This window comes from Oncorhynchus masou, unplaced genomic scaffold (genome assembly GCF_036934945.1).
Source record: "Oncorhynchus masou masou isolate Uvic2021 unplaced genomic scaffold, UVic_Omas_1.1 unplaced_scaffold_776, whole genome shotgun sequence".
Classification (NCBI taxonomy): Eukaryota; Metazoa; Chordata; class Actinopteri; order Salmoniformes; family Salmonidae; genus Oncorhynchus; species Oncorhynchus masou.
In genome coordinates this window covers 203,731-228,730 of record NW_027014228.1, presented here as the reverse complement: position 1 = coordinate 228,730, position 25,000 = coordinate 203,731, and the positions used below count along the sequence as shown (strand labels likewise).

The window sequence follows — 25,000 nt, the reverse complement described above, 5'->3', positions numbered from 1 at the left end:
TCTAATATCTAATTTTATCTAATATCTAATCATGTCTAATGTCTAATAATATCTAATAATATCTAATAATATCTCATATCTAATCATATCTACTATCTAATAATATCTAATAACATCTCATATCTAATAATATCAAAAATATCTAATAATATGTAAAAAAAATATATATTTAATTTCTAATAATATCAAATAATTTTTTTATTTCACATTTTATTTAACCAGGTAGGCTAGTTGAGAACAAATCTTATTTACAACTGTGACCCAGACCAAGATAAAGCAAAGCAGTGTGAAACAAACAACACAGAGTTTACACATAAACATGTACAGTCAATAACACAACAGAAAGAAAGTCTATATACAGTGTGTGCAGAAGGCATGAGGAGGTAAGGCAATAAATAGGCCATAGTTGCAAAGTAATTACAATTTAGCAGATTAACACTGGAGTGATAAATGAGCAGGTGATGGTGTGCAGGTAGAAATAATGGTATGCAAAAGAGCAGGAAAGTAAATAGAAACAATATGGGGATGAGGTAGTTGGATGCGCTATTTACAGATGGGCTGTGTACAGCTGCAGCAATTGGTTAGCTGATCAAATAGCTGATGTTTAAAGTTAGTGAGGGAGATATAAGTCTCCAACTTCATCAATTTTTTGCAATTCGTTCCAGTCATTGGCAGCAGAGAACTTGAAGGAAAGGCGGCCAAAGGAGGTGTTGGTTTGGGGATGACCAGTGAAATATACCTGCTGGAGCGCGTGCTACGGGTGGGTGTTGCTATGGTGACCAGTGAGCTGAGATAAGGCGGAGCTTTACCTAGCATAGACTTATAGATGACCTGGAGCCAGTGGGTCTGGCGACGAATACTGTATGTAGCGAGGACAAGCCAACGAGAGCATACAAGTTGCAGTGGTGGGTAGTATATGGGGCTTTGGTGATAAAACGGATGGCACTGTGATAGACTGCATCCAATTTGCTGAGTAGAGTGTTGGAGGCTATTTTGTAAATTACATTGCCGAAGTCGAGGATCGGTAGGATAGTCAGTTTCACAAGGGTATGTTTGGCAGCATGAGTGAAGGAGGCTTTGTTGCGAAATAGGAAGCCGATTCTAGTTTTAATTTTGGATTGAAGATGTTTAATGTGAGTCTGGAAGGAGAGTTTACAGTCTAACCAGACATCTAGGTATTTGTAGTTGTCCACGTATTCTAAGGCAGTGATGTAACCGGTCAGGATGCTCTCGATGGTGCAACGGTAGTATTTGGAGATGACCCGGGGCGGCGTGCCAAATTTTCTTCAGCCGCTTTAGGAAGTAGAGACGCTGTTGCCTCTTGACAAGAGTGGTGGTGTTGTTGATGAATGACGAGTCCTCTGTGATGTGGGAACGCCGAGGAACTCTAAAACCCGTGACTCTCTCTCTAATACAGTCCCGTTGATGTGGATCGCGGCATGTTCCCTCCCTCCCGCTTCCCGCTTCCTCCTTTTGTTTTGCTGTCGTCGAGGGTAGAGGTTGCTGCCAAGACGACAACACAATGCCAGTTCACTTACCTACCCTCCTTATAGGTTGACTCGTCTTCGTTGGTTATCAGGTTCCTTACAAACGCGGTGTCGGCAGCAAGCTTGGATGATGGTTGTCGGTGCGAAGCCACGCGGTCGTTGCTGAACAGGGTCCTCACTCCCTGTCAGGAAGTCCAGGATCCAGTTGCAGGGGGGTGATGTCCAAGGACCCAGGGCTCTGAGCTTGGTGTCGACCTCGGAGGGAACAGTAGTGTTGAATGCTTTGAACGGTAGTCCATGAACGGCATTGTCACGTAGGCGTTCCTCTTGTCCAGATGTGTTTTTCGGCCGTGGTGTGACTTGGGGAAGGATATGGTATTATTTCGGCTTCTCCTCAGCTCTCTCTTTGAGAGTAGGTTTGAGGGGGTCGATATGTGATTGGGCCGTTCGAACACGGACATGTTTGCTACGTCCTGTTGATCTTATCAGATATACTGCAAGACACACCTTTATTCCTCTCCTCTCCTTTCCTCTCCTCTCCTCTCCTCTCCTCTCCTCTCCTCTCCTCTCCTCTCCTCTCCTCTCCTCTCCTCTCCTCTCCTCTCCCCTCCTCTCCTCTCTCAGGTTCTATGCAGCAGAGATTGCCATAGGTTTGTTCTTCCTTCATCTGAAAGGAATCATTTACAGGTGAGTCTTTCGTCACAACATCATCTCAGACAGAGATATTCATCACAACATCATCTCAGACAGAGATATTCATCACAACATCATCTCAGACAAAGATATTCATCACAACATCATCTCAGACAGAGATATTCATCACAACATCATCTCAGACAGAGATATTCATCACAACATCATCTCAGACAGAGATATTCATCACAACATCATCTCAGACAGAGATATTCATCACAACATCATCTCAGACAGAGATATTCATCACAACATCATCTCAGACAGAGATATTCATCACAACATCATCTCAGACAGAGATATTCATCACAACATCATCTCAGACAGAGATATTCATCACAACATCATCTCAGACAGAGATATTCATCACAACATCATCTCAGACAGAGATATTCATCACAACATCATCTCAGACAAAGATATTCATCACAACATCATCTCAGACAGAGATATTCATCACAACATCATCTCAGACAGAGATATTCATCACAACATCATCTCTGACAGAGATATTCATCACAACATCATCTCAGACAGAGATATTCATCACAACATCATCTCAGACAGAGATATTCATCACAACATCATCTCAGACAGAGATATTCATCACAACATCATCTCAGACAGAGATATTCATCACAACATCATCTCAGACAAAGATATTTATCAGTCTTGGCAGGAACTAATGGGATCGCTATTGTCTGGTTGTAATTTGGATATTTTTGTACCCCCGTGAACAGTACTGTACCCTTCTGTCTGAGAGTCTAGTCTGTCTCTGTGTCTCGTCTCCTGTAGAGATCTGAAGCTGGACAACGTGATGCTGAGGGACACATTAAGATAGTCTGTCTGTGTGTCTCTTGTGTCCTGTAGGGATCGTACCCCTCTGTCTGAGAGTCTAGTCTGTCTCTGTGTCTCGTCTCCTGTAGAGATCTGAAGCTGGACAACGTCATGCTGAGGGACACATTAAGATAGTCTGTCTCTGTGTGCCTCTCCTAGGGATCTGAAGCTGGACAACGTGATGCTGGATGCAGAAGGCCACATTAAGATCGCTGACTTTGGGATGTGCAAAGAGAACATGTTAGACGGTGTCACCACCAAGACCTTCTGTGGGACCCCAGACTACATCGCTCCTGAGGTGTGTGTGTGTGTGTGTGTGTGTGTGTGTGTGTGTGTGTGTGTGTGTGTGTGTGTGTGTGTGTGTGTGTGTGTGTGTGTGTGTGTGTAATTAAGTTGTTTATGTATCACACGTTAGTTTGACAGGAGAGACAGATGGTTCAGTTCCTAGTGTTAACACCTACTGTGTGAGAGAGACAACACACACACACACACACACACACACACACACACACACACACACACACACACACACACACACACACACACACACACACACACACACACACACACACACACACACACACACGCACCTCAGGAGCGATACTCACACACACTCGTAGTGCTGTAGACAGTGTGTTATGGTCAGTGCAGGTTCACCTATCATGCTGTCTAGACTAGGCTCACCTAACATGATGTCTAGACCAGGTTCTACTCACCTCTATCATACTCTATTATATTCTACTCTACTCTATTATACTGTATTATAGTCTACTATATTCTCCATTATATTCTTCTTTACTCTATTATACTCTATTCTCTGTTATATTCTACTCTACTCTGTTATACTCTATACTCTATTATATTCTACTCTACTCAATTGTACTCTTTTAAATTCTACTCTACTCTGTTATACTCTATTATATTCTACTCTACTCTATTGTACTCTTACATTCTACTCTACTCTGTTATACTCTATTATATTCTACTCTACTCTATCATACTCTATTATATTCTACTCTACTCTATCATACTCTATTATATTCTACTCTATTATTCTCTATTCTCCATTATATTATACTCTACAATATTATATTCTATTTGCTATTATATTCTACTCTACTCTATTGTACTCTTACATTCTACTCTACTCTGTTATACTCTATTATATTCTACTCTACTCTATCATACTCTATTATATTCTACTCTATTATTCTCTATTCTCCATTATATTATACTCTACAATATTATATTCTATTTGCTATTATATTCTACTCTACTCTATTATACTCTACACTCTATTATATTCTTCTCTACTCTATTATACTCTGTACTCTATTATATTTTACTCTACTCTGTTATACTCTGTTATACTCTATTATATTCTACTCTACTCTATCATAATCGATTATATTCTACTCTACTCAATTATACTCTATACTCTATTGTATTCTACTCTAATCTGTTATACTCTATATCCTATTATATTCTACTCTACTCTATTGTACTCTATTACATTCTATTATATTCTACTCTATTATACTCTATTCTCCATTTATATTCTACTCTACTCTATTATACTCTATACTCTACTCTATTATACATTTACATTTACATTTAAGTCATTTAGCAGACGCTCTTATCCAGATACTCTTACAAATTATTTTCACCTTCTGACATCCAGTGGAACAGCCACTTTACAATAGTGCATCTAAATCATTAATCTAGAATACTTATCTTATCCTATATTCCTTGAAGAGGTTTTCTATTTTCTCCGGATAGTGATTGACTCCGCTGTCCTGGCGTCGTGATTATTTGTTCCACCATTGGGGGGCCAGAGCAGCGAACAGTTTTGACTGGGCTGAGCGGGAACTGTACTTCCTCAATGGTATACGGCGAGCATGGCCTATTATGGATGAACGCTAGTGCCCTTGCTTGGGTGTAGGGCCTGATTCAGAGCCTGGATTATACTTGCCGTTCTATTATTCTCCGTAGGCAAGCACCATGGTCTTGTAGCGGATGCGAGCTTCTGGAAGCCAGTTATCAGGGTCTGAGAGAACGGCGACGGTTCTGGATTATATTCTACTCTTATAATCCAGACTAGATGACATGCCTGGATTATTTTCTTCTATTATACTCTATACTGTACTCTATTATGTTATATTCATGAACTCTATTATACTCTTCTCTATTTTATTCTACTCTATTATATTCTACTCTATTTTATTCTACTGTATTATACACAATATTCTGTCAACTCTGTTCCATTCTACTCTATCCTTCTCTATTCTACTCTATATTCTAGGTTCTACTCTATTCTACTATATTCAACTCTATTATATTCTGCACTTTTCTACTCAGATATTATATTCTCCTCTATTCCAATGATGGAGAGACCTATTGTACTATACTCAACAGATTCTACTATTTTTTACTCTATTCTATTCTACTCTATTTTATTCTACTCTATTCTACTCTATATTATACTTTACTCTAATCCACGCTACCTGGTATTCTACCTATATTCTAATCCACTCTACTCTATTTTATTCTACTCTATATTATCTGACTCAATTCCACTCTATCTATTCTACTCGATTCTACTCTATTCTACTCTATATTCTACTTTACTCAATTCCACATACAGACTCTATTCTACTATATTCTACTCTTTTTACTCTATTCTACTCTATATTCTAATCTACTCTATTCCATTCTACTCTATTCTACTATATTTTACTATATTCTACTTGTACATCGGATTCTACTATATTCTACTCTATTCTACTCGGATATTCTACTCTACTCTATTTTATTATATTCTTCTCTCCTGTATTGTATTCTACTTTATTCTACTCTATATTATACTCTACTCTATTCCACTCTACTCTATTCTACTTTACTCTATTTCATTCTACTCTATTCTATTATATTATAATCTCTTCTACTCTATTCTGCTCTCTTCTATTCTTTTCATATTCTACTCTATTCTATTAAATGCTATTCTATCGTACTCTCTTTAATCTATTATGTTAATTTATATCCTGGTAGAAAGTGGCTTTAGCAGCAGAGACAGAGGAGGAAAATGTAGAGAGGAGGGAGTGAAGGGATCCAGGTCCGCTCCTCTCCTCTCCTCCCCCTCCCCTCCTCCTCCCCCCTCCTCTCCCCTCCCTCCCCTCCATCCCCGCCCTGCCCCTCTCCTCTCCCTCTCCCTCTCCTCTCGCCCCCCCTCGAGCCATCTCCTCACCTCCAGATCATTGGGACATACCAGCCCTATGGGAAGTCAGTGGACTGGTGGGAGGCAGACTCAGGAGAAAGGTTGGAGTTCTGCTGTATGAGATGCTGGCTGGAAGAGGTAGGTGTGTGTGTGTGTGTGGTTGGGTGGTGTGTGTCCGTGTGTGTGGTGTGTGTGTGTGTGTGATGTGTGTGTGTGTGGATACAAGGTAGTGGTGGAGTTGTGTGTGTGAGTTGTGTGTGTTAGTGGAAGAACAGCATCTAGTAAAGATGAGGTCGAGCGTACCTGTGTGATATTAACCAATGAGGTCAAAAGAGGAGAGTGGAAAGAAGGAGGCCTCTGAGTCCTCCCCTCCTCCCTCTGTCCTGTCCTCCCCTCCCTCAGGAAAGGAGCTTATCAAGTCCTCAAGCTCCCTCTGTCCTCCTCCGAGGGAACCTCCCTCTGTCCTGTCCTCCCCTTAAGCCTCCCTCTGTCCTCTAACTGTGACAGCATGGAATTCAAAGGAGGCGATCTAGATGGGTAAGGGGAGAGAGAGAGAATGACCACTTGGGAGAGATGAGGATCCCCTCCTCCCTCCCCCTGACCAGAAGCTCTCGGGTGTGCGAGTCACTCGGACCCCTCAGTGTTCCCTATCTGTGGTGATCCATGTCCCCCTCTGTCCAGGAAGTCCTGGAGGGAGGCCCTCTGTCCTGTCCTCCTCCCTCTGTCCTGTCCTCCCCAGTCCCAGAGTCCTCCCCAGGAACTCCTCTGTACTTCCCTGGGACCACCAGATTAGGGTCCCCCCTCCGTCCTAGCCTCCCTTCGATGGTGAGGACGAGGATGAGATGTTCCAGTCCATCATGGAGCATCACGTCTCCAAAGGAGATTGGAATGACAAGTCTATGTCCAAGTTCAGAGGCTGTCGCCATCTGCAAAATGATTGAAATGAAAACAGTACTCCTGGAGTAACTTAATTGATAAAGTCTGTTTGTCTTCCGTTTCACTGCAATTTGGGGAGGTGGAAAGAGAGGGAGAGAGACGATCAAACAAAACAAACCGGTAAGAAGGGGGAGGAGGTTGGGAGGGCTAGAGTTAAGGAGGAAATAGCTGGGGGAGGAGGTTGGGGAGGGAGAGAGAAAGGAGGAAATAGAGAGAGAGAAAGAAAGGAGGAGGAAAGAGCTACGATCAAACAAAACAAACCGTGGGGGAGGAGGTTGGGGAGGGAAAGACCGAAAGGGCCAGCTAACCTAGAAAATCGAGACTACACAATTGTCTTAGATAGGAGGATGTAGCTGGAGCTACGATCACACAAATCAAACCGTTGTACTGTAATGAAGTGAAATGAAAAATGTGATACTACCTGTGGAGGAAATGTTGACCGGGTAGTTGGAGTTCAATTCGGGATGTTGGGGCTAGCTAGCAGCATTTCCTACGTTAGGACGACAAATAGCTGGCTAGCTAACCTCGGTTTAAGATAAGGGTCTACACACTCTAAACTGCACAATTATCTTGGATACGGAGGAAGACAACTATGTAGGGACACTACGCTAATCGGAGGTGTAATAGTTTCTACAGTGCTAGGGAGGGATGTTAGCTAGGGCTTAGCTAGCTGCTGGAGGAAATGAGGGGGAGGAGGTTGGATAATGAAATGCAGTATTCTCCTCTCCTCTGTCCTTCTGCAGTGTTCGTTCTGAAGATAAGACAAATCAAACAAATTATAGTCTTCCTTATTCTCTGTTTATCCATCTACTCTATTACACACATACACACATTTTCACACACACACACACACACACACACACACACACACACACACACACACTCACACTGTTCCATTCTACTCTACACACACCACACACTACATTCTACTACTCTATATTCTACACATTCACACACACACTCTATTACATTCACACTTTTCAGTTATCCAGCAAATTCAGATTCCATCCCTGCTCAATCAAACCATACCTCAGTCTCGTCCTACTACCGTTACCCTTCAGTAACCACTTTATTCACACACTACACACATTACACACACATTCCACACACTCTATTCTACTATATTCACACATTCTACACATTCTACACATTCTACTCATATTCTACTTTACACAATTCCACACACACATTCTACAATATTCTACTCTTTTTTACTCTATTCTACTCTATATTCTAATCTACTCTATTCACAGGGGGATTGAAGATATATTAAATAGAAGCCTACTCATTCCATTGATAATCCAGTGGGGGCTCTCAGAACATAAAGGGGAGGAAATGGCATATTCTTTACGCCAGCCAGACTACTTTATGCTATCTTATTATACTCCTCCCTCTATTCCACTCCCTCTATTCTACTTCTCTATTTCATTCTCCTCTATTCTATTATATTATAATCTCTTCTCTCTCCTCTCTCTCCTCTCCCTCTTATATCCTCTCTCTATTCTCCTCTCCTATCCTATTCTCCTCTCTTCTAATCTATTATGTTATTCTATCCTCATCTCCCCTCCCCCCCCCCCCCCCTCCCCCTCCCTCCCCCTCCCCCCCCTCCCCTCCCCTCCCCCTCCCTCTCTCCCCTCCTCCTCCTCCCTCTCCCTCCCCCCTCCCTCCCTCTCTCCTCCTATCTCCCTCAGAACATCCCTCTCCCTCCTCTCCATCTGGTTCTAAGTCCCCTCTGTGTCCTCTCCTCTCCCTCTCCCCCCTCCCTCCTAAAGTACTGTGTTATCCTCCAGATCTGTGTTATCTGGTTCTATGGGAAGTCAGTTATCTGGGCCTTTGTAGTTCTGCTGTATGAGATCTGGCTCTACAGGTAGGTGTGTGTGTGTGTTATCTGGTTCTGTGTAAAGTACTGTGTTATGTGGTTCTATGTGTACTGTGTTATCTGGTTCTATGTAAAGTACTGTGTTATCTGGTTCTATGTAAAGTACTGTGTTATCCTTAATAAATTTACTGTGGATATCTGGTTCCCTCTGTCCTGTACTGTCCTGTCCTATCTGTTCTATCCCTCTGTCCTGTGTTATCTGGTTCTATCCTCCTCCCTCTGTCCTGTCCTCCCCTCCTCCCTGGTTCTCCCCTCCTCCCTATGTACTCCCCCCCCTTATCTCCCCTCCTCCCTCTGTCCTGTCCTCCTCCCTCTGTCCTGTTCTCCCTCTGTTATCTCTATGTAAAGTAATCCTCTGTTATCTGGTTCTAGCCTCCCTTCGATGGTGAGGACGAGTATTGTTCCAGTCCATCTGGAGCTCATGTAAAGTATTATGTTATCTGGTTCTATCTAAAGGGGTACTGGGTTATCTAGTAACTTAATTGATAAAGTCTTGTTCCGTTATCTGGTTCTATGTAAAGAGAGGGATTGTGTTATCTGGTTCTATGTAAAGGGGGACTGTGTTATCTGGTTCTAGTGAATACTGTGTTATCTGGTTCTAGTAAAGTATTGTGTTATCTGGTTCTATAGAGAAAGTACTGTGTTATCTGGTTCTAAGGAGGAGGAAAGTACTGTGTATTCTGGTTTTATGTAAAGTACTGTGTTATCTGGTTCTATGTAAAGTACTGTGTATTCTGTCCATCTGGTTCTATGTAAAGTACTGTGTTATCTGGTTCTATGTAAAGTACTGTGTTATCTGGTTCTATATAAAGTACTGTGTTATCTGGTTCTATGTAAAGTACTGTGTTATCTGGTTCTATGTAAAGTACTGTGTTATCTGGTTCTATGTAAAGTACTGTGTTATATGGTTCTTTGGAAAGTACTGTGTTATCTGGTTCTATTATTGTTTATCTGGTTCTAAACAAAGTACTGTGTTATCTGGTTCTATGTAAAGTACTGTGTTATCTGGTTCTATGTAAAGTACTGTGTTATATGGTTCTAAAATGGAAAGTACTGTGTTATCTGGTTCTATGTAAAGTAGAGAGGTTGTGTTATCTGGTTCTATGTTACTGTGTTATCTGGTTCTATGTAAAGTACTGTGTTATCTGGTTCTATATAAAGTACTGTTATCTATCTGGTTCTATAAAGTACTGTGTTATCTGGTTCTATGTAAAGTAATGTGTTATCTGGTTCTATGTAAAGTATTGTGTTATATGGTTCTGTACTGTTATCTGGTTCTATGTAAAGTATTGTGTTATCTGGTTCTATGTAAAGTACTGTGTTATCTGGTTCTATGTAAAGTACTGTGTTATCTGGTTCTATATAAAGTACTGTTATCTGTCCATCTGGTTCTATGTAAAGTACTGTGTTATCTGGTCTATACTGTGTATCTGGTTCTAAGTACTGTGTTATCTGGTTCTATGTAAAGTACTGTGTTATCTGGTTCTATGTAAAGTACTGTGTTATCTGTTCTTTGAAAGTACTGTGTTATCTGGTTCTATGTAAAGTATTGTGTTATCTGGTTCTATGTAAAGTACTGTGTTATCTGGTTCTATGTAAAGTACTGTGTTATCTGGTTCTATGTAAAGTACTGTGTTATCTGGTTCTATGTAAAGTACTGTGTTATCTGGTTCTATGTAAAGTAATGTGTTATCTGGTTCTATGTAAAGTATTGTGTTATCTGGTTCTATGTAAAGTATTGTGTTATCTGGTTCTATATAAAGTACTGTGTTATCTGGTTCTATGTAAAGTACTGTGTTATCTGGTTCTATGTAAAGTATTGTGTTATCTGGTTCTATGTAAAGTACTGGGTTATCTGGTTCTATGTAAAGTATTGTGTTATCTGGTTCTATGTAAAGTATTGTGTTATCTGGTTCTATGTAAAGTACTGTGTTATCTGGTTCTATGTGAAGTACTGTGTTATCTGGTTCTATGTAAAGTATTGTGTTATCTGGTTCTATATAAAGTACTGTGTTATCTGGTTCTATGTAAAGTACTGTGTTATCTGGTTCTATGTAAAGTATTGTGTTATCTGGTTCTATGTAAAGTACTGTGTTATCTGGTTCTATGTGAAGTACTGTGTTATCTGGTTCTATGTAAAGTATTGTGTTATCTGGTTCTATATAAAGTACTGTGTTATCTGGTTCTATGTAAAGTACTGTGTATTCTGGTTTTATGTAAAGTACTGTGTTATCTGGTTCTATGTAAAGTACTGTGTATTCTGTCCATCTGGTTCTATGTAAAGTACTGTGTTATCTGGTTATATGTAAAGTACTGTGTTATCTGGTTCTATATAAAGTACTGTGTTATCTGGTTCTATGTAAAGTACTGTGTTATCTGGTTCTATGTAAAGTATTGTGTTATCTGGTTCTATGTAAAGTATTGTGTTATCTGGTTCTATGTAAAGTACTGTGTTATCTATCCATCTGGTTCTATATAAAGTACTGTGTTATTTGGTTCTATGTAAAGTACTGTGTTATCTGGTTCTATGTAAAGTATTGTGTTATCTGGTTCTATGTAAAGTACTGTGTTATCTGGTTCTATATAAAGTACTGTGTTATCTGTCCATCTGGTTCTATATAAAGTACTGTGTTATCTGGTTCTATGTAAAGTACTGTGTATTCTGTCCATCTGGTTCTATGTAAAGTACTGTGATATCTGGTTCTATGTAAAGTACTGTGTTATCTGGTTCTATGTGAAGTACTGTGTTATCTGGTTCTATGTAAAGTACTGTGTTATCTGGTTCTATATAAAGTACTGTGTATTCTGGTTTTATGTAAAGTACTGTGTTATCTGGTTCTATGTAAAGTACTGTGTATTCTGTCCATCTGGTTCTATGTAAAGTACTGTGTATTCTGTCCATCTGGTTCTATGTAAAGTACTGTGTTATCTGGTTCTATGTATACTGTGTTATCTGTTCTATGTAAAGTACTGTGTTATCTGGTTCTATGTAAAGTACTGTGTTATCTGGTTCTATGTAAAGTACTGTGTTATCTGGTTCTATGTAAAGTACTGTGTTATCTGGTTCTATGTAAAGTACTGTGTTATCTGGTTCTATGTAAAGTACTGTGTTATCTATCCATCTGGTTCTATGTAAAGTACTGTGTTATCTGGTTCTATGTAAAGTACTGTGTTATCTGGTTCTATATAAAGTACTGTGTTATGGTTCTATGTAAAGTACTGTGTTATCTGGTTCTATGTAAAGTATTGTGTTATCAGTTTCTATGTAAAGTACTGTGTTATCTGGTTCTATATGAAGTACTGTGTATTCTGTCCATCTGGTTCTATGTAAAGTACTGTGTTATCTGGTTCTATATAAAGTACTGTGTATTCTGTCCATCTCGTTCATCTCAGAGTCTGTGGGGGTATGGAGTAGGTAGGGAAGTGGGTAGGGAGTGGGGGTGTATTCTCTGGTTCTATGTCTTTATCTAACCCCCTGTGTTATCTGTCTCTATGGAGCCTCTAATCTCTAACGCCTCCCTGTCTCTATGGAACCTCTAACCTCTATTCCCCTCCCTGTCTCTATGGAGCCTCTAAACTCTAACCCCCTCCCTGTCCCTATGGAGCCTCTAACTGCCTCCCTGTCTCTATGGAGCCTCTAATCTCTAACACCCTCCCTGTCTCTATGGAATCTCTATTCCCCTCCCTGTCCCTATGGAGCCTCTAACCCCCTCCCTGTCCCTATGGATCCTCTAACCTCTAACCCCCTCCCTGTCCCTATGGAGCCTCTACCCTCTAACTCTCTCCCTGTCCCTATGGAGCCTCTAACCCCCTCCCTGTCCCGATGGAGCCTTTAACCCCCTCCCTGGCTCTATGGAGCCTCTAACCTCTAACCCCCTCCCTGTCTCTATGGAGCCTCTAACCTTTAGCCCCCTCCCTGTTCCTATGGAGCCTCTAACCTCTAACCACCTCCCTGTCCCTATGGAGACTCTAACCTCTAACCCCCTCCCTGTCTCTATGGAACCTCTAACCCCCTCCCTGTCCCTATGGGGCCTCTAACCTCTCACCCCCTCCCTGTCTCTATGGAACCTCTAACCCCCTCCCTGTCTCTATGGAGTCTATAACCTCTAACCCCCTCCCTGTCTCTATGGAGTCTATAACCTCTAACCCCCTCCCTGTCCCTATGGGGCCTCTAACCTCTCACCCCCTCCCTGTCTCTATGGAACCTCTAACCCCCTCCCTGTCTCTATGGAGTCTATAACCTCTAACCCCCTCCCTGTCCCTATGGAGTCTATAACCTCTAACCCCCTCCCTGTCTCTATGGAACCTCTAACCTCTAACCCCCTCCCTGTCCCTATGGAGTCTATAACCTCTAACCCCCTCCCTGTCTCTATGGAGTCTATAACCTCTAACCCCCTCCCTGTCTCTATGGAACCTTTAACCCCCTCCCTGTCTCTATGGAGTCTATAACCTCTAACCCCTCCCTGTCTCTATGGAGTCTATAACCTCTAACCCCTCCCTGTCTCTATGGAACCTCTAACCCCTCCCTGTCTCTATGGAGTCTATAACCTCTAACCCCCTCCCTGTCTCTATGGAACCTCTAACCCCCTCCCTGTCTCTATGGAGTCTATAACCTCTAACCCCTCCCTGTCTCTATGGAGTCTATAACCTCTAACCCCCTCCCTGTCTCTATGGAACCTCTAACCCCCTCCCTGTCTCTATGGAGTCTATAACCTCTCACCCCCTCCCTGTCTCTATGGAACCTCTAACCCCCTCCCTGTCTCTATGGAGTCTATAACCTCTAACCCCCTCCCTGTCTCTATGGAACCTCTAACCCCTCCCTGTCTCTATGGAGTCTCTAACCTCTAACCCCCTCCCTGTCTCTATGGAGTCTATAACCTCTAACCCCTCCCTGTCCCTATGGAGTCTATAACCTCTAACCCCTCCCTGTCTCTATGGAGTCTATAACCTCTAACCCCTCCCTGTCTCTATGGAGTCTCTAACCTCTCACCCCCTCCCTGTCTCTATGGAACCTCTAACCCCCTCCCTGTCTCTATGGAGTCTATAACCTCTAACCCCCTCCCTGTCTCTATGGAGTCTATAACCTCTAACCCCCTCCCTGTCCCTATGGGGCCTCTAACCTCTCACCCCCTCCCTGTCTCTATGGAGTCTATAACCCCTCCCTGTCTCTATGGAACCTCTAACCCCTCCCTGTCTCTATGGAGTCTATAACCTCTAACCCCCTCCCTGTCTCTATGGAGTCTATAACTTCTAACCCCCTCCCTGTCTCTATGGAGTCTATAACCTCTAACCCCCTCCCTGTCTCTATGGAGTCTATAACCTCTAACCCCCTCCCTGTCTCTATGGAGTCTATAACCTCTAACCCCTCCCTGTCCCTATGGAGTCTCTAACCTCTAACCCCTCCCTGTCTCTATGGAGTCTATAACCTCTAACCCCTCCCTGTCTCTATGGAGTCTATAACCTCTAACCCCCTCCCTGTCTCTATGGAGGCTATAACCTCTAACCCCTCCCTGTCCCTATGGAGCCTATAACCTCTTACCCCCTCCCTGTCTCTATGGAGTCTATAACCTCTAACCCCCTCCCTGTCTCTATGGAGCCTCTGACCCCCTCCCTGTCTCTATGGAACCTCTAACCCCTCCCTGTCCCTATGGAGCCTATAACTTCTAACCCCCTCCCTGTCTCTATGGAGTCTATAACCTCTAACCCCCTCCCTGTCCCTATGGAGCCTATAACTTCTAACCCCCTCCCTGTCTCTATGGAACCTCTAACCCCTCCCTGTCCCTATGGAGCCTATAACTTCTAACCCCCTCCCTGTCTCTATGGAGTCTATAACCTCTAACCCCTCCCTGTCCCTATGGAGCCTATAACTTCTAACCCCCTCCCTGTCTCTATGGAGTCTATAACCTCTAACCCCCTCCCTGTCTCTATGGAGTCTATAACCTCTCACCCCCTCCCTGTCTCTATGGAGTCTATAACCTCTAACCCCCTCCCTGTCTCTATGGAGTCTCTAACCCCCTCCCTGTCTCTATGGAGTCTATAACCTCTAACCCCCTCCCTGTCTCTATGGAGTCTATAATCTCTAACCCCCTCCCTGTCTCTATGGAACCTCTAACCTCTAACCCCCTCCCTGTCTCTATGGGGCCTCTAACCTCTAACCCCCTCCCTGTCTCTATGGGGCCTCTAACCTCTAACCCCCTCCCTGTCTCTATGGAACCTCTAACCCCCTCCCTGTCTCTATGGAGTCTATAACCTCTAACCCCCTCCCTGTCTCTATGGAGTCTATAACCTCTAACCCCCTCCCTGTCTCTATGGAGTCTATAACCTCTAACCCCCTCCCTGTCCCTATGGGGCCTCTAACCTCTCACCCCCTCCCTGTCTCTATGGAGTCTATAACCTCTAACCCCCTCACTGTCTCTATGGAGTCTATAACCTCTCACCCCCTCCCTGTCTCTATGGAGTCTATAACCCCTCCCTGTCTCTATGGAGTCTATAACCCCTCCCTGTCTCTATGGAGTCTATAACCTCTCACCCCCTCCCTGTCTCTATGGAGTCTATAACCTCTAACCCCCTCCCTGTCTCTATGGAGTCTATAACCTCTAACCCCCTCCCTGTCTCTATGGAGTCTATAACCTCTAACCCCTCCCTGTCTCTATGGAGTCTATAACCTCTAACCCCTCCCTGTCTCTATGGAGTCTATAACCTCTAACCCCCTCCCTGTCTCTATGGAGTCTATAACCTCTAACCCCCTCCCTGTCTCTATGGGGTCTCTAACCTCTCACCCCCTCCCTGTCCCTATGGAGTCTATAACCTCTCACCCCCTCCCTGTCTCTATGGGGCCTCTAACCTCTAACCCCCTCCCTGTCTCTATGGGGCCTCTAACCTCTCACCCCCTCCCTGTCTCTATGGAGTCTATAACCTCTCACCCCCTCCCTGTCTCTATGGAACCTCTAACCCCCTCCCTGTCTCTATGGAGTCTATAACCTCTCACCCCCTCCCTGTCTCTATGGAACCTCTAACCCCCTCCCTGTCTCTATGGAACCTCTAACCCCTCCCTGTCTCTATGGAGTCTATAACCTCTAACCCCCTCCCTGTCTCTATGGAGTCTATAACCTCTAACCCCCTCCCTGTCTCTATGGAGTCTATAACTTCTAACCCCCTCCCTGTCTCTATGGAGTCTATAACTTCTAACCCCCTCCCTGTCCCTATGGGGCCTCTAACCTCTAACCCCCTCCCTGTCTCTATGGAGTCTCTAACCTCTAACCCCCTCCCTGTCTCTATGGAGTCTATAACCTCTAACCCCTCCCTGTCCCTATGGGGCCTCTAACCTCTCACCCCCTCCCTGTCTCTATGGAGTCTATAACCTCTAACCCCCTCCCTGTCTCTATGGAGTCTATAACCTCTAACCCCCTCCCTGTCTCTATGGAACCTCTCACCCCCTCCCTGTCTCTATGGAGTCTATAACCTCTAACCCCCTCCCTGTCTCTATGGAACCTCTAACCCCCTCCCTGTCTCTATGGGGCCTCTAACCTCTCACCCCCTCCCTGTCTCTATGGAGTCTATAACCTCTAACCCCTCCCTGTCTCTATGGAGTCTATAACCTCTAACCCCCTCCCTGTCCCTATGGAGTCTCTAACCTCTAACCCCCTCCCTGTCCCTAGTTGATGACCAAGCACCCTGGGAAGCGTCTGGGCTGTGGTCCGGAGGGGGAGCGAGACATCAGGGACCACGGCTTCTTCCGCTATATGGACTGGGACAAAGTGGAGAACAAGGAAGTACAACCGCCATTCAAACCCAAAGCTGTGAGTCTCTCCCCCCCGTCTCTCTCTATGGAGCCTCTAACCCCCCCCCCACCCCCACCACTGTCTCTCTCTATGGAGCCTCTAACCCCCCCCACCCCTGTCTCTCTCTATGGAGCCTCTAACCCCCCCCACCCCTGTCTCTCTCTATGGAGCCTCTAACCCCCCCCCACCCCGTCTCTCTCTGTGGAGCCTCTAACCCCCCCCACCCCTGTCTCTCTCTATGGAGCCTCTAACCCCCCCCACCCCTGTCTCTCTCTGTGGAGCCTCTAACCACCCCCACCCCGTCTCTCTCTATGGAGCCTCTAACCCCCCCACCCCGTCTCTCTCTATGGAGCCTCTAACCCCCCCCCACCCCGTCTCTCTCTGTGGAGCCTCTAACCCCCCCCCACCCCTGTCTCTCTCTATGGAGCCTCTAACCCCCCCCACCCCTGTCTCTCTCTATGGAGCCTCTAACCCCCCCACCCCTGTCTCTCTCTGTGGAGCCTCTAACCCCCCCCACCCCTGTCTCTCTCTATGGAGCCTCTAACCCCCCCCCACCCCGTCTCTCTCTGTGGAGCCTCTAACCCCCCCCCCCTGTCTCTCTCTATGGAGCCTCTAACCCCCCCCCACCCCTGTCTCTCTCTATGGAGCCTCTAACCCCCCCACCCCTGTCTCTCTCTATGGAGCCTCTAACCCCCCCACCCCTGTCTCTCTCTATGGAGCCTCTAACCCCCCCCCACCCCGTCTCTCTCTGTGGAGCCTCTAACCCCCCCACCCCTGTCTCTCTCTATGGAGCCTCTAACCCCCCCCCCACCCCTGTCTCTCTCTATGGAGCCTCTAACCCCCCCCACCCCTGTCTCTCTCTATGGAGCCTCTAACCCCCCCACCCCTGTCTCTCTCTATGGAGCCTCTAACCCACCCCCACCCCTGTCTCTCTCTATGGAGCCTCTAACCCCCCCCCCACCCCTGTCTCTCTCTATGGAGCCTCTAACCCCCCCCCCCCCCCACCCCTGTCTCTCTCTATGGAGCCTCTAACCCCCCCCACCCCTGTCTCTCTCTATGGAGCCTCTAACCCCCCCCCCCCCCCCTGTCTCTCTCTGTGGAGCCTCTAACCCCCCCCCCCCCCCCTGTCTCTCTCTATGGAGCCTCTAACCCCCCCCACCCCACCCCTGTCTCTCTCTATGGAGCCTCTAACCCCCCCCCCCCCACCCCTGTCTCTCTCTATGGAGCCTCTAACCCCCCACCCCTGTCTCTCTCTATGGAGCCTCTAACCCCCCCCCCACCCCTGTCTCTCTCTATGGAGCCTCTAACCCCCCCCACCCCTGTCTCTCTCTATGGAGCCTCTAACCCCCCCACCCCTGTCTCTCTCTGTCCCCTTCTATCCTTTCAGCGGGTTCTCCTTTTGTTCAACGTTTATAATGATGATATTGGTGGTGATGATGGTGATGATGATGGTGATGATGATGATGGTGGTGATGATGGTGGTGGTGAGGATGGTGGTGATGATGATGGTGGTGAGGATGATGGTGGTGAGGATGATGATGGTGATGGTGGTGATGGTGGTGATGATGGTGGTGGTGATGGTGATGATGATGGTGATGATGATGGTGATGATGGTGGTGATGGTGATGATGGTGATGATGATGGTGATGGTGATGGTGATGGTGGTGATGATGGTGGTGATGATGGTGATGATGATGATGATGGTGGTGGTGATGGTGGTGATGATGGTGATGGTGGTGGTGATGATGGTGGTGATGGTGGTGATGATGATGGTGATGGTGGTGATGGTGGTGATGATGGTGATGGTGGTGGTGATGATGGTGGTGATGGTGGTGATGATGATGGTGATGGTGGTGATGGTGGTGATGATGGTGATGGTGGTGATGATGGTGATGGTGGTGGTGATGATGATGATGGTGATGATGGTGGTGATGGTGGTGAGGATGGTTATTGCGAATGTATGAGTGAAAGGGATGTTCACGGAGAACTGCAGTTTACCGGTGTGACCAGCGTGTTTATCAGTTCCACCTTGTTGTTGTTGTTGTTGTTGTTTACTGGTGTGACCAGCGTGTTTATCAGTACCACCTTGTTGTTGTTGTTTACTGGTGTGACCAGCGTGTTTATCAGTACCACCTTGTTGTTGTTGTTGTTGTTGTTTACTGGTGTGACCAGCGTGTGTATCAGTTCCACCTTGTTGTTGTTTACTGGTGTGACCAGCGTGTTTATCAGTACCACCTTGTTGTTGTTGTTGTTTACTGGTGTGACCAGCGTGTTTATCAGTTCCACCTTGTTGTTGTTGTTGTTTACTGATGTGACCAGCATGTGTATCAGTTCCACCTTGTTGTTGTTGTTGTTGTTTACTGGTGTGACCAGCGTGTGTATCAGTTCCACCTTGTTGTTGTTGTTGTTTACTGGTGTGAACAGCGTGTGCATCAGCTCCACCTTGTTGTTGTTGTTGTTTACTGGTGAGACCAGCGTGTGTATCAGTTCCACCTTGTTGTTGTTGTTTACTGGTGTGACCAGCGTGTGTATCAGTACCACCTTGTTGTTGTTGTTGTTGTTTATTGATGTGACCAGCGTGTGTATCAGTTCCACCTTGTTGTTGTTGTTGTTTACTGGTGTGACCAGCGTGTGTATCAGCTCCAACTTGTTGTTGTTGTTTACTGGTGTGACCAGCTTGTGTATCAGTTCCACATTGTTGTTGTTGTTTACTGGTGTGACCAGCGTGTGTATCAGCTCCAACTTGTTGTTGTTGTTTACTGGTGTGACCAGCGTGTGTATCAGCTCCAACTTGTTGTTGTTGTTTACTGGTGTGACCAGCGTGTTTATCAGTACCACCTTGTTGTTGTTGTTGTTTACTGGTGTGACCAGCGTGTGTATCAGTTCCACCTTGTTGTTGTTGTTGTTTACTGGTGTGACCAGCGTGTGTATCAGTTCCACCTTGTTGTTGTTGTTGTTTACTGGTGTGACCAGCGTGTGTATCAGTTCCACCTTGTTGTTGTTGTTGTTTACTGGTGTGACCAGCGTGTGTATCAGTTCCAACTTGTTGTTGTTGTTTTCTGGTGTGACCAGCGTGTGTATCAGCTCCAACTTGTTGTTGTTGTTTACTGGTGTGACCAGCGTGTGTATCAGTTCCAACTTGTTGTTGTTGTTTACTGGTGTGACCAGCGTGTTTATCAGTACCACCTTGTTGTTATTGTTGTTTACTGGTGTGACCAGCGTGTGTATCAGTTCCACCTTGTTGTTGTTGTTGTTTACTGGTGTGACCAGCGTGTTTATCAGCTCCAACTTGTTGTAGTTGTTTACTGGTGTGACCAGCGTGTTTATCAGTACCACCTTGTTGTTGTTGTTTACTGGTGTGACCAGCGTGTTTATCAGTTCCACCGTGTTGTTGTTGTTTACTGGTGTGACCAGCGTGTTTATCAGTACCACCTTGTTGTTGTTGTTTACTGGTGTGACCAGCGTGTGTATCAGTTCCACCTTGTTGTTGTTGTTGTTTACTTGTGTGACCAGCGTGTGTATCAGTTCCACCTTGTTGTTGTTGTTGTTGTTGTTTACTGGTGTGACCAGCGTGTGTATCAGCTCCACCTTGTTGTTGTTGTTTACTGGTGTGACCAGCGTGTGTATCAGCTCCAACTTGTTGTTGTTGTTGTTGTTTACTGGTGTGACCAGCGTGTGTATCAGCTCCAACTTGTTGTTGTTGTTGTTGTTGTTGTTTACTGGTGTGACCAGCGTGTGTATCAGCTCCACCTTGTTGTTGTTGTTTACTGGTGTGACCAGCGTGTGTATCAGATACACCTTGTTGTTGTTGTTTACTGGTGTGACCAGCGTGTGTATCAGCTCCACCTTGTTGTTGTTGTTGTTTACTGGTGTGACCAGCGTGTGTATCAGTTCCACCTTGTTGTTGTTGTTGTTGTTTACTGGTGTGACCAGCGTGTTTATCAGTACCACCTTGTTGCTGTTGTTGTTTACTGTTGTGACCAGCGTGTGTATCAGATACACCTTGTTGTTGTTTACTGGTGTGACCAGCGTGTTTATCGGTACCACCTTGTTGCTGTTGTTGTTTACTGGTGTGACCAGCGTGTTTATCAGTACCACCTTGTTGTTGTTGTTTACTGGTGTGACCAGCGTGTGTATCAGTTCCACCTTGTTGTTGTTGTTGTTTACTGGTGTGACCAGTGTGTGTCTCAGCTCCACCTTGTTTTTCCATCAAAAGGTTGGAAGGCAGGATCTGTCAGAACAGAGCCTTAATGAGTCCAGACCTTCTTCCTCCATCCCTGTCTCTCTCTCTCTCTCTCTCTCTCTCTCTCTCTCTCTCTCTCTCTCTCTCTCGCTCCTTCTCCCTTTCTCTTTTTTCTCTCTCTCTCTCTCTCTCTCTCTCTCTCTCTCTCTCTCTCTCTCTCTCTCTCTCTCTCTCTCTCCTCATCTTTATCTCCTTCTCCCTTTCCCTTTGTCTCTCCCTTTCTCTCTTCCTCTGTTGTAGCTGTCAGAGACGTCAGACCTCCTGTTGTTTAGTTGTGCTACCTGCTGAGAGAGAGAAATAGACCGACAAAGAGAGGGAGAAGAGAGCGAGAGAGAGTTCACCTTTATTTTTTTTTACTTAGGAGACCAAGGTATCTTTTACTAAAAGAAGCATCTTACAATTACTTAACAAATTACACTTAGGAAATACAGCAGGAACAAAACTACACTTAGGACATACAGCAGGAACAAAATGACACCCAGGACATACAGCAGGAACAAAATGACACCCAGGACATACAGCAGGAACAAAATGACACCCAGGACATACAGCAGGAACAAAATGACACCCAGGACATACAGCAGGAACAAAATGACACCCAGGACATACAGCAGGAACAAAATGACACCCAGGACATACAGCAGGAACAAAATGACACCCAGGACATACAGCAGGAACAAAATGACACCCAGGACATACAGCAGGAACAAAATGACACCCAGGACATACAGCAGGAACAAAATGACACCCAGGACATACAGCAGGAACAAAATGACACCCAGGACATACAGCAGGAACAAAATGACACCCAGGACATACAGCAGGAACAAAATGACACCCAGGACATACAGCAGGAACAAAATGACACCCAGGACATACAGCAGGAACAAAATGACACCTAGGACATACAGCAGGAACAAAATGACACCCAGGACATACAGCAGGAACAAAATGACACCCAGGACATACAGCAGGAACAAAATGACACCCAGGACATACAGCAGGAACAAAATGACACCCAGGACATACAGCAGGAACAAAATGACACCCAGGACATACAGCAGGAACAAAATGACACCCAGGACATACAGCAGGAACAAAATGACACCCAGGACATACAGCAGGTCCTATGGTTCAGAAGATGTTTCAGATAGATATTCTTTAAAAGCATTAGCGTTACAATAGTCAAATAAAAATGAATTGTTTCATTATTTATTTATTTTAAGGTATCAAACTGTACATGGCGAGCCCTAATATTATTCGTAATATATTTCACGTTGATAGGCCGTTGTGAATTTTTAAATGAGGATTTAAATGAACACGTACAAATCTGATTTCCTGATTTTTCAATGACTCAGCCAATCAAACTTTGTTTCACAGCTTCTCTGTCAACCCCATAATGACAATAGGTTAGGTAACCTAGGTAACTTCCTCCCCCTCTTTGTCTCTATCTTCCTGTCTCTCTCTCTCTCCCTCCCCCTCTATCTCTCTATCTTCCTGTCTCTCTCTCTCCCCCTCTATCTCTCTATCTTCCTCTCTCTCTTCCTCCCGCTCTATCTCTCTATCTTCCTGTCTCTCTCTCCCTCCCCCTCTATCTCTCTATCTTCATGTCTCTCTCTCCCTCCCCCTCTATCTCTCTATCTTCCTGTCTCTCTCTCTCCCCATCTATCTCTCTCTCTTCCTCCCACTCTATCTCTCTATCTTCCTCTCTCTCTTCCTCCCCCTCTATCTCTCTATCTTCATGTCTCTCTCTCTCTCCCCCTCTATCTCTCTATCTTCCTGTCTCTCTCTCTCCCCCTCTATCTCTCTATCTTCCTTTCTCTCCCCCTCCCCCTCTATCTCTCTATCTTCCTCTCTCTCTTCCTCCCCCTCTATCTCTCTATCTTCCTCTCTCTCTTCCTCCCCCTCTATCTCTCTATCTTCCTCTCTCTCTTCCTCCCCCTCTATCTCTCTATCTTCCTGTCTCTCTCCCTCCCCCTCTATCTCTCTATCTTCCTCTCTCTCCCTCCCCATCTATCTCTCTATCTTCCTGTCTCTCTCCCTCCCCCTCTATCTCTCTATCTTCCTCTCTCTCTTCCTCCCCCTCTATCTCTCTATCTTCCTGTCTCTCTCCCTCCCCCTCTATCTCTCTATCTTCCTCTCTCTCTTCCTCCCCCTCTATCTCTCTATCTTCCTCTCTCTCTTCCTCCCCCTCTATCGCTCTCTCTTCCTCCCGCTCTATCTCTCTATCTTCCCCTCTCTCTCCCTCCCCCTCTATCTTTCTCTCTTCCTGTCTCTCTTCCCCCCCTCCCCCTCTATCTTCCTCCCTCTCTATCTTCCTCTCTCTCTCCCTCCCCCTCTATCTTCCTCCCTCTCTATCTTCCTGTCTCTCTCTCTATCTTCCTGTCTCTCTCCCTCCCATCTATCTCTCTATCTTCCTGTCTCTCTCTCTCCCTCCCCCTCTATCTCTCTATCTTCCTGTCTCTCTCCCTCCCCCTCTATCTCTCTATCTTCCTCTCTCTCTTCCTCCCCCTCTATCTCTCTATCTTCCTCTCTCTCTTCCTCCCCCTCTATCTCTCTATCTTCCTGTCTCTCTCTCTCCCCCTCTATCTCTCTATCTTCCTTTCTCTCCCCCTCCCCCTCTATCTCTCTATCTTCCTCTCTCTCTTCCTCCCCCTCTATCTCTCTCTCTTCCTCCCGCTCTATCTCTCTATCTTCCCCTCTCTCTCTCCCTCCCCCTCTATCTCTCTATCTTCCTGTCTCTCTCTCTCCCCCTCTATCTCTCTATCTTCCTTTCTCTCCCCCTCCCCCTCTATCTCTCTATCTTCCCCTCTCTCTCTTCCTCCCCCTCTATCTCTCTCTCTTCCTCCCGCTCTATCTCTCTATCTTCCCCTCTCTCTCTCCCTCCCCCTCTATCTTTCTCTCTTCCTGTCTCTCTTCCCCCCCTCCCCCTCTATCTTCCTCCCTCTCTATCTTCCTGTCTCTCTCTCTATCTTCCTGTCTCTCTCTCTCTCCCTCCCCCTCTATCTCTCTATCTTCCTGTCTCTCTCTCTCCCCCTCTATCTCTCTATCTTCCTTTCTCTCCCCCTCCCCCTCTATCTCTCTATCTTCCCCTCTCTCTCTCCCTCCCCCTCTATCTCTCTATCTTCCTGTCTCTCTCTCTCCCCCTCTATCTCTCTATCTTCCTTTCTCTCCCCTCCCCCTCTATCTCTCTATCTTCCCCTCTCTCTCTTCCTCCCCCTCTATCTCTCTCTCTTCCTCCCGCTCTATCTCTCTATCTTCCCCTCTCTCTCTCCCTCCCCCTCTATCTTTCTCTCTTCCTGTCTCTCTTCCCCCCCTCCCCCTCTATCTTCCTCCCTCTCTATCTTCCTGTCTCTCTCTCTCCCTCCCCCTCTATCTCTCTATCTTCCTGTCTCTCTCTCCCTCCCCCTCTATCTCTCTATCTTCCTCTCTCTCTCCCTCCCCCTCTATCTCTCTATCTTCCCCTCTCTCTCCCCTCCCCTCTAGCTCTTTAACTCCCTCTAATCCCTCGATCTCTTTAATGCTGGAATGGTTCCCCCCTGTACAGCCTTTCCTCACTGCAGCATCGTGGGTAATCATGCAGCGTGTTTGTGCCCCTGCCGTCGCCATAGGAACTGTGATGCTGATGGTAGTGGACAGGACGGTCTGTGAGGACAGAGAAAAGCTCTCGCCTCAATTCTCAGCCCTGATGGAACACACACACACACACACACACACATAGACAGAGACACACACACACAGAGACACACATACACACACACACACAAACACACGGTACCTCTGCTAAACACCAACGGTTCACAACACACTCAAAGCACTCTGTCTTTAACACGTATTGTGGCCTGGTCAGGGTTCACCACTGAGTAAGGCCCGTTACCCACGAGGCCGAGCGGCAGCGCAGCAGGGTCAATGGTTGTGTGCCTGCCTGCC

At 45.6% G+C, this 25,000-nt stretch overlaps 1 protein-coding gene across 1 annotated transcript in view; it reads left to right on the top strand.

Annotated features, from left to right (window-relative positions):
• Positions 1–25,000, top strand: part of LOC135537430 (protein kinase C beta type-like) — a gene marked incomplete at its 5' end in the record, with an annotated part of 153,309 nt that overhangs the window by 121,598 nt on the left and 6,711 nt on the right. Inside the window, 8 exon segments of the mRNA XM_064963598.1 lie at positions 2,112–2,174; positions 3,177–3,315; positions 6,268–6,327; positions 6,330–6,377; positions 7,044–7,159; positions 9,419–9,431; positions 16,705–16,845; positions 18,215–18,217. Coding sequence (XP_064819670.1) covers positions 2,112–2,174; positions 3,177–3,315; positions 6,268–6,327; positions 6,330–6,377; positions 7,044–7,159; positions 9,419–9,431; positions 16,705–16,845; positions 18,215–18,217 — 583 coding nt within the window.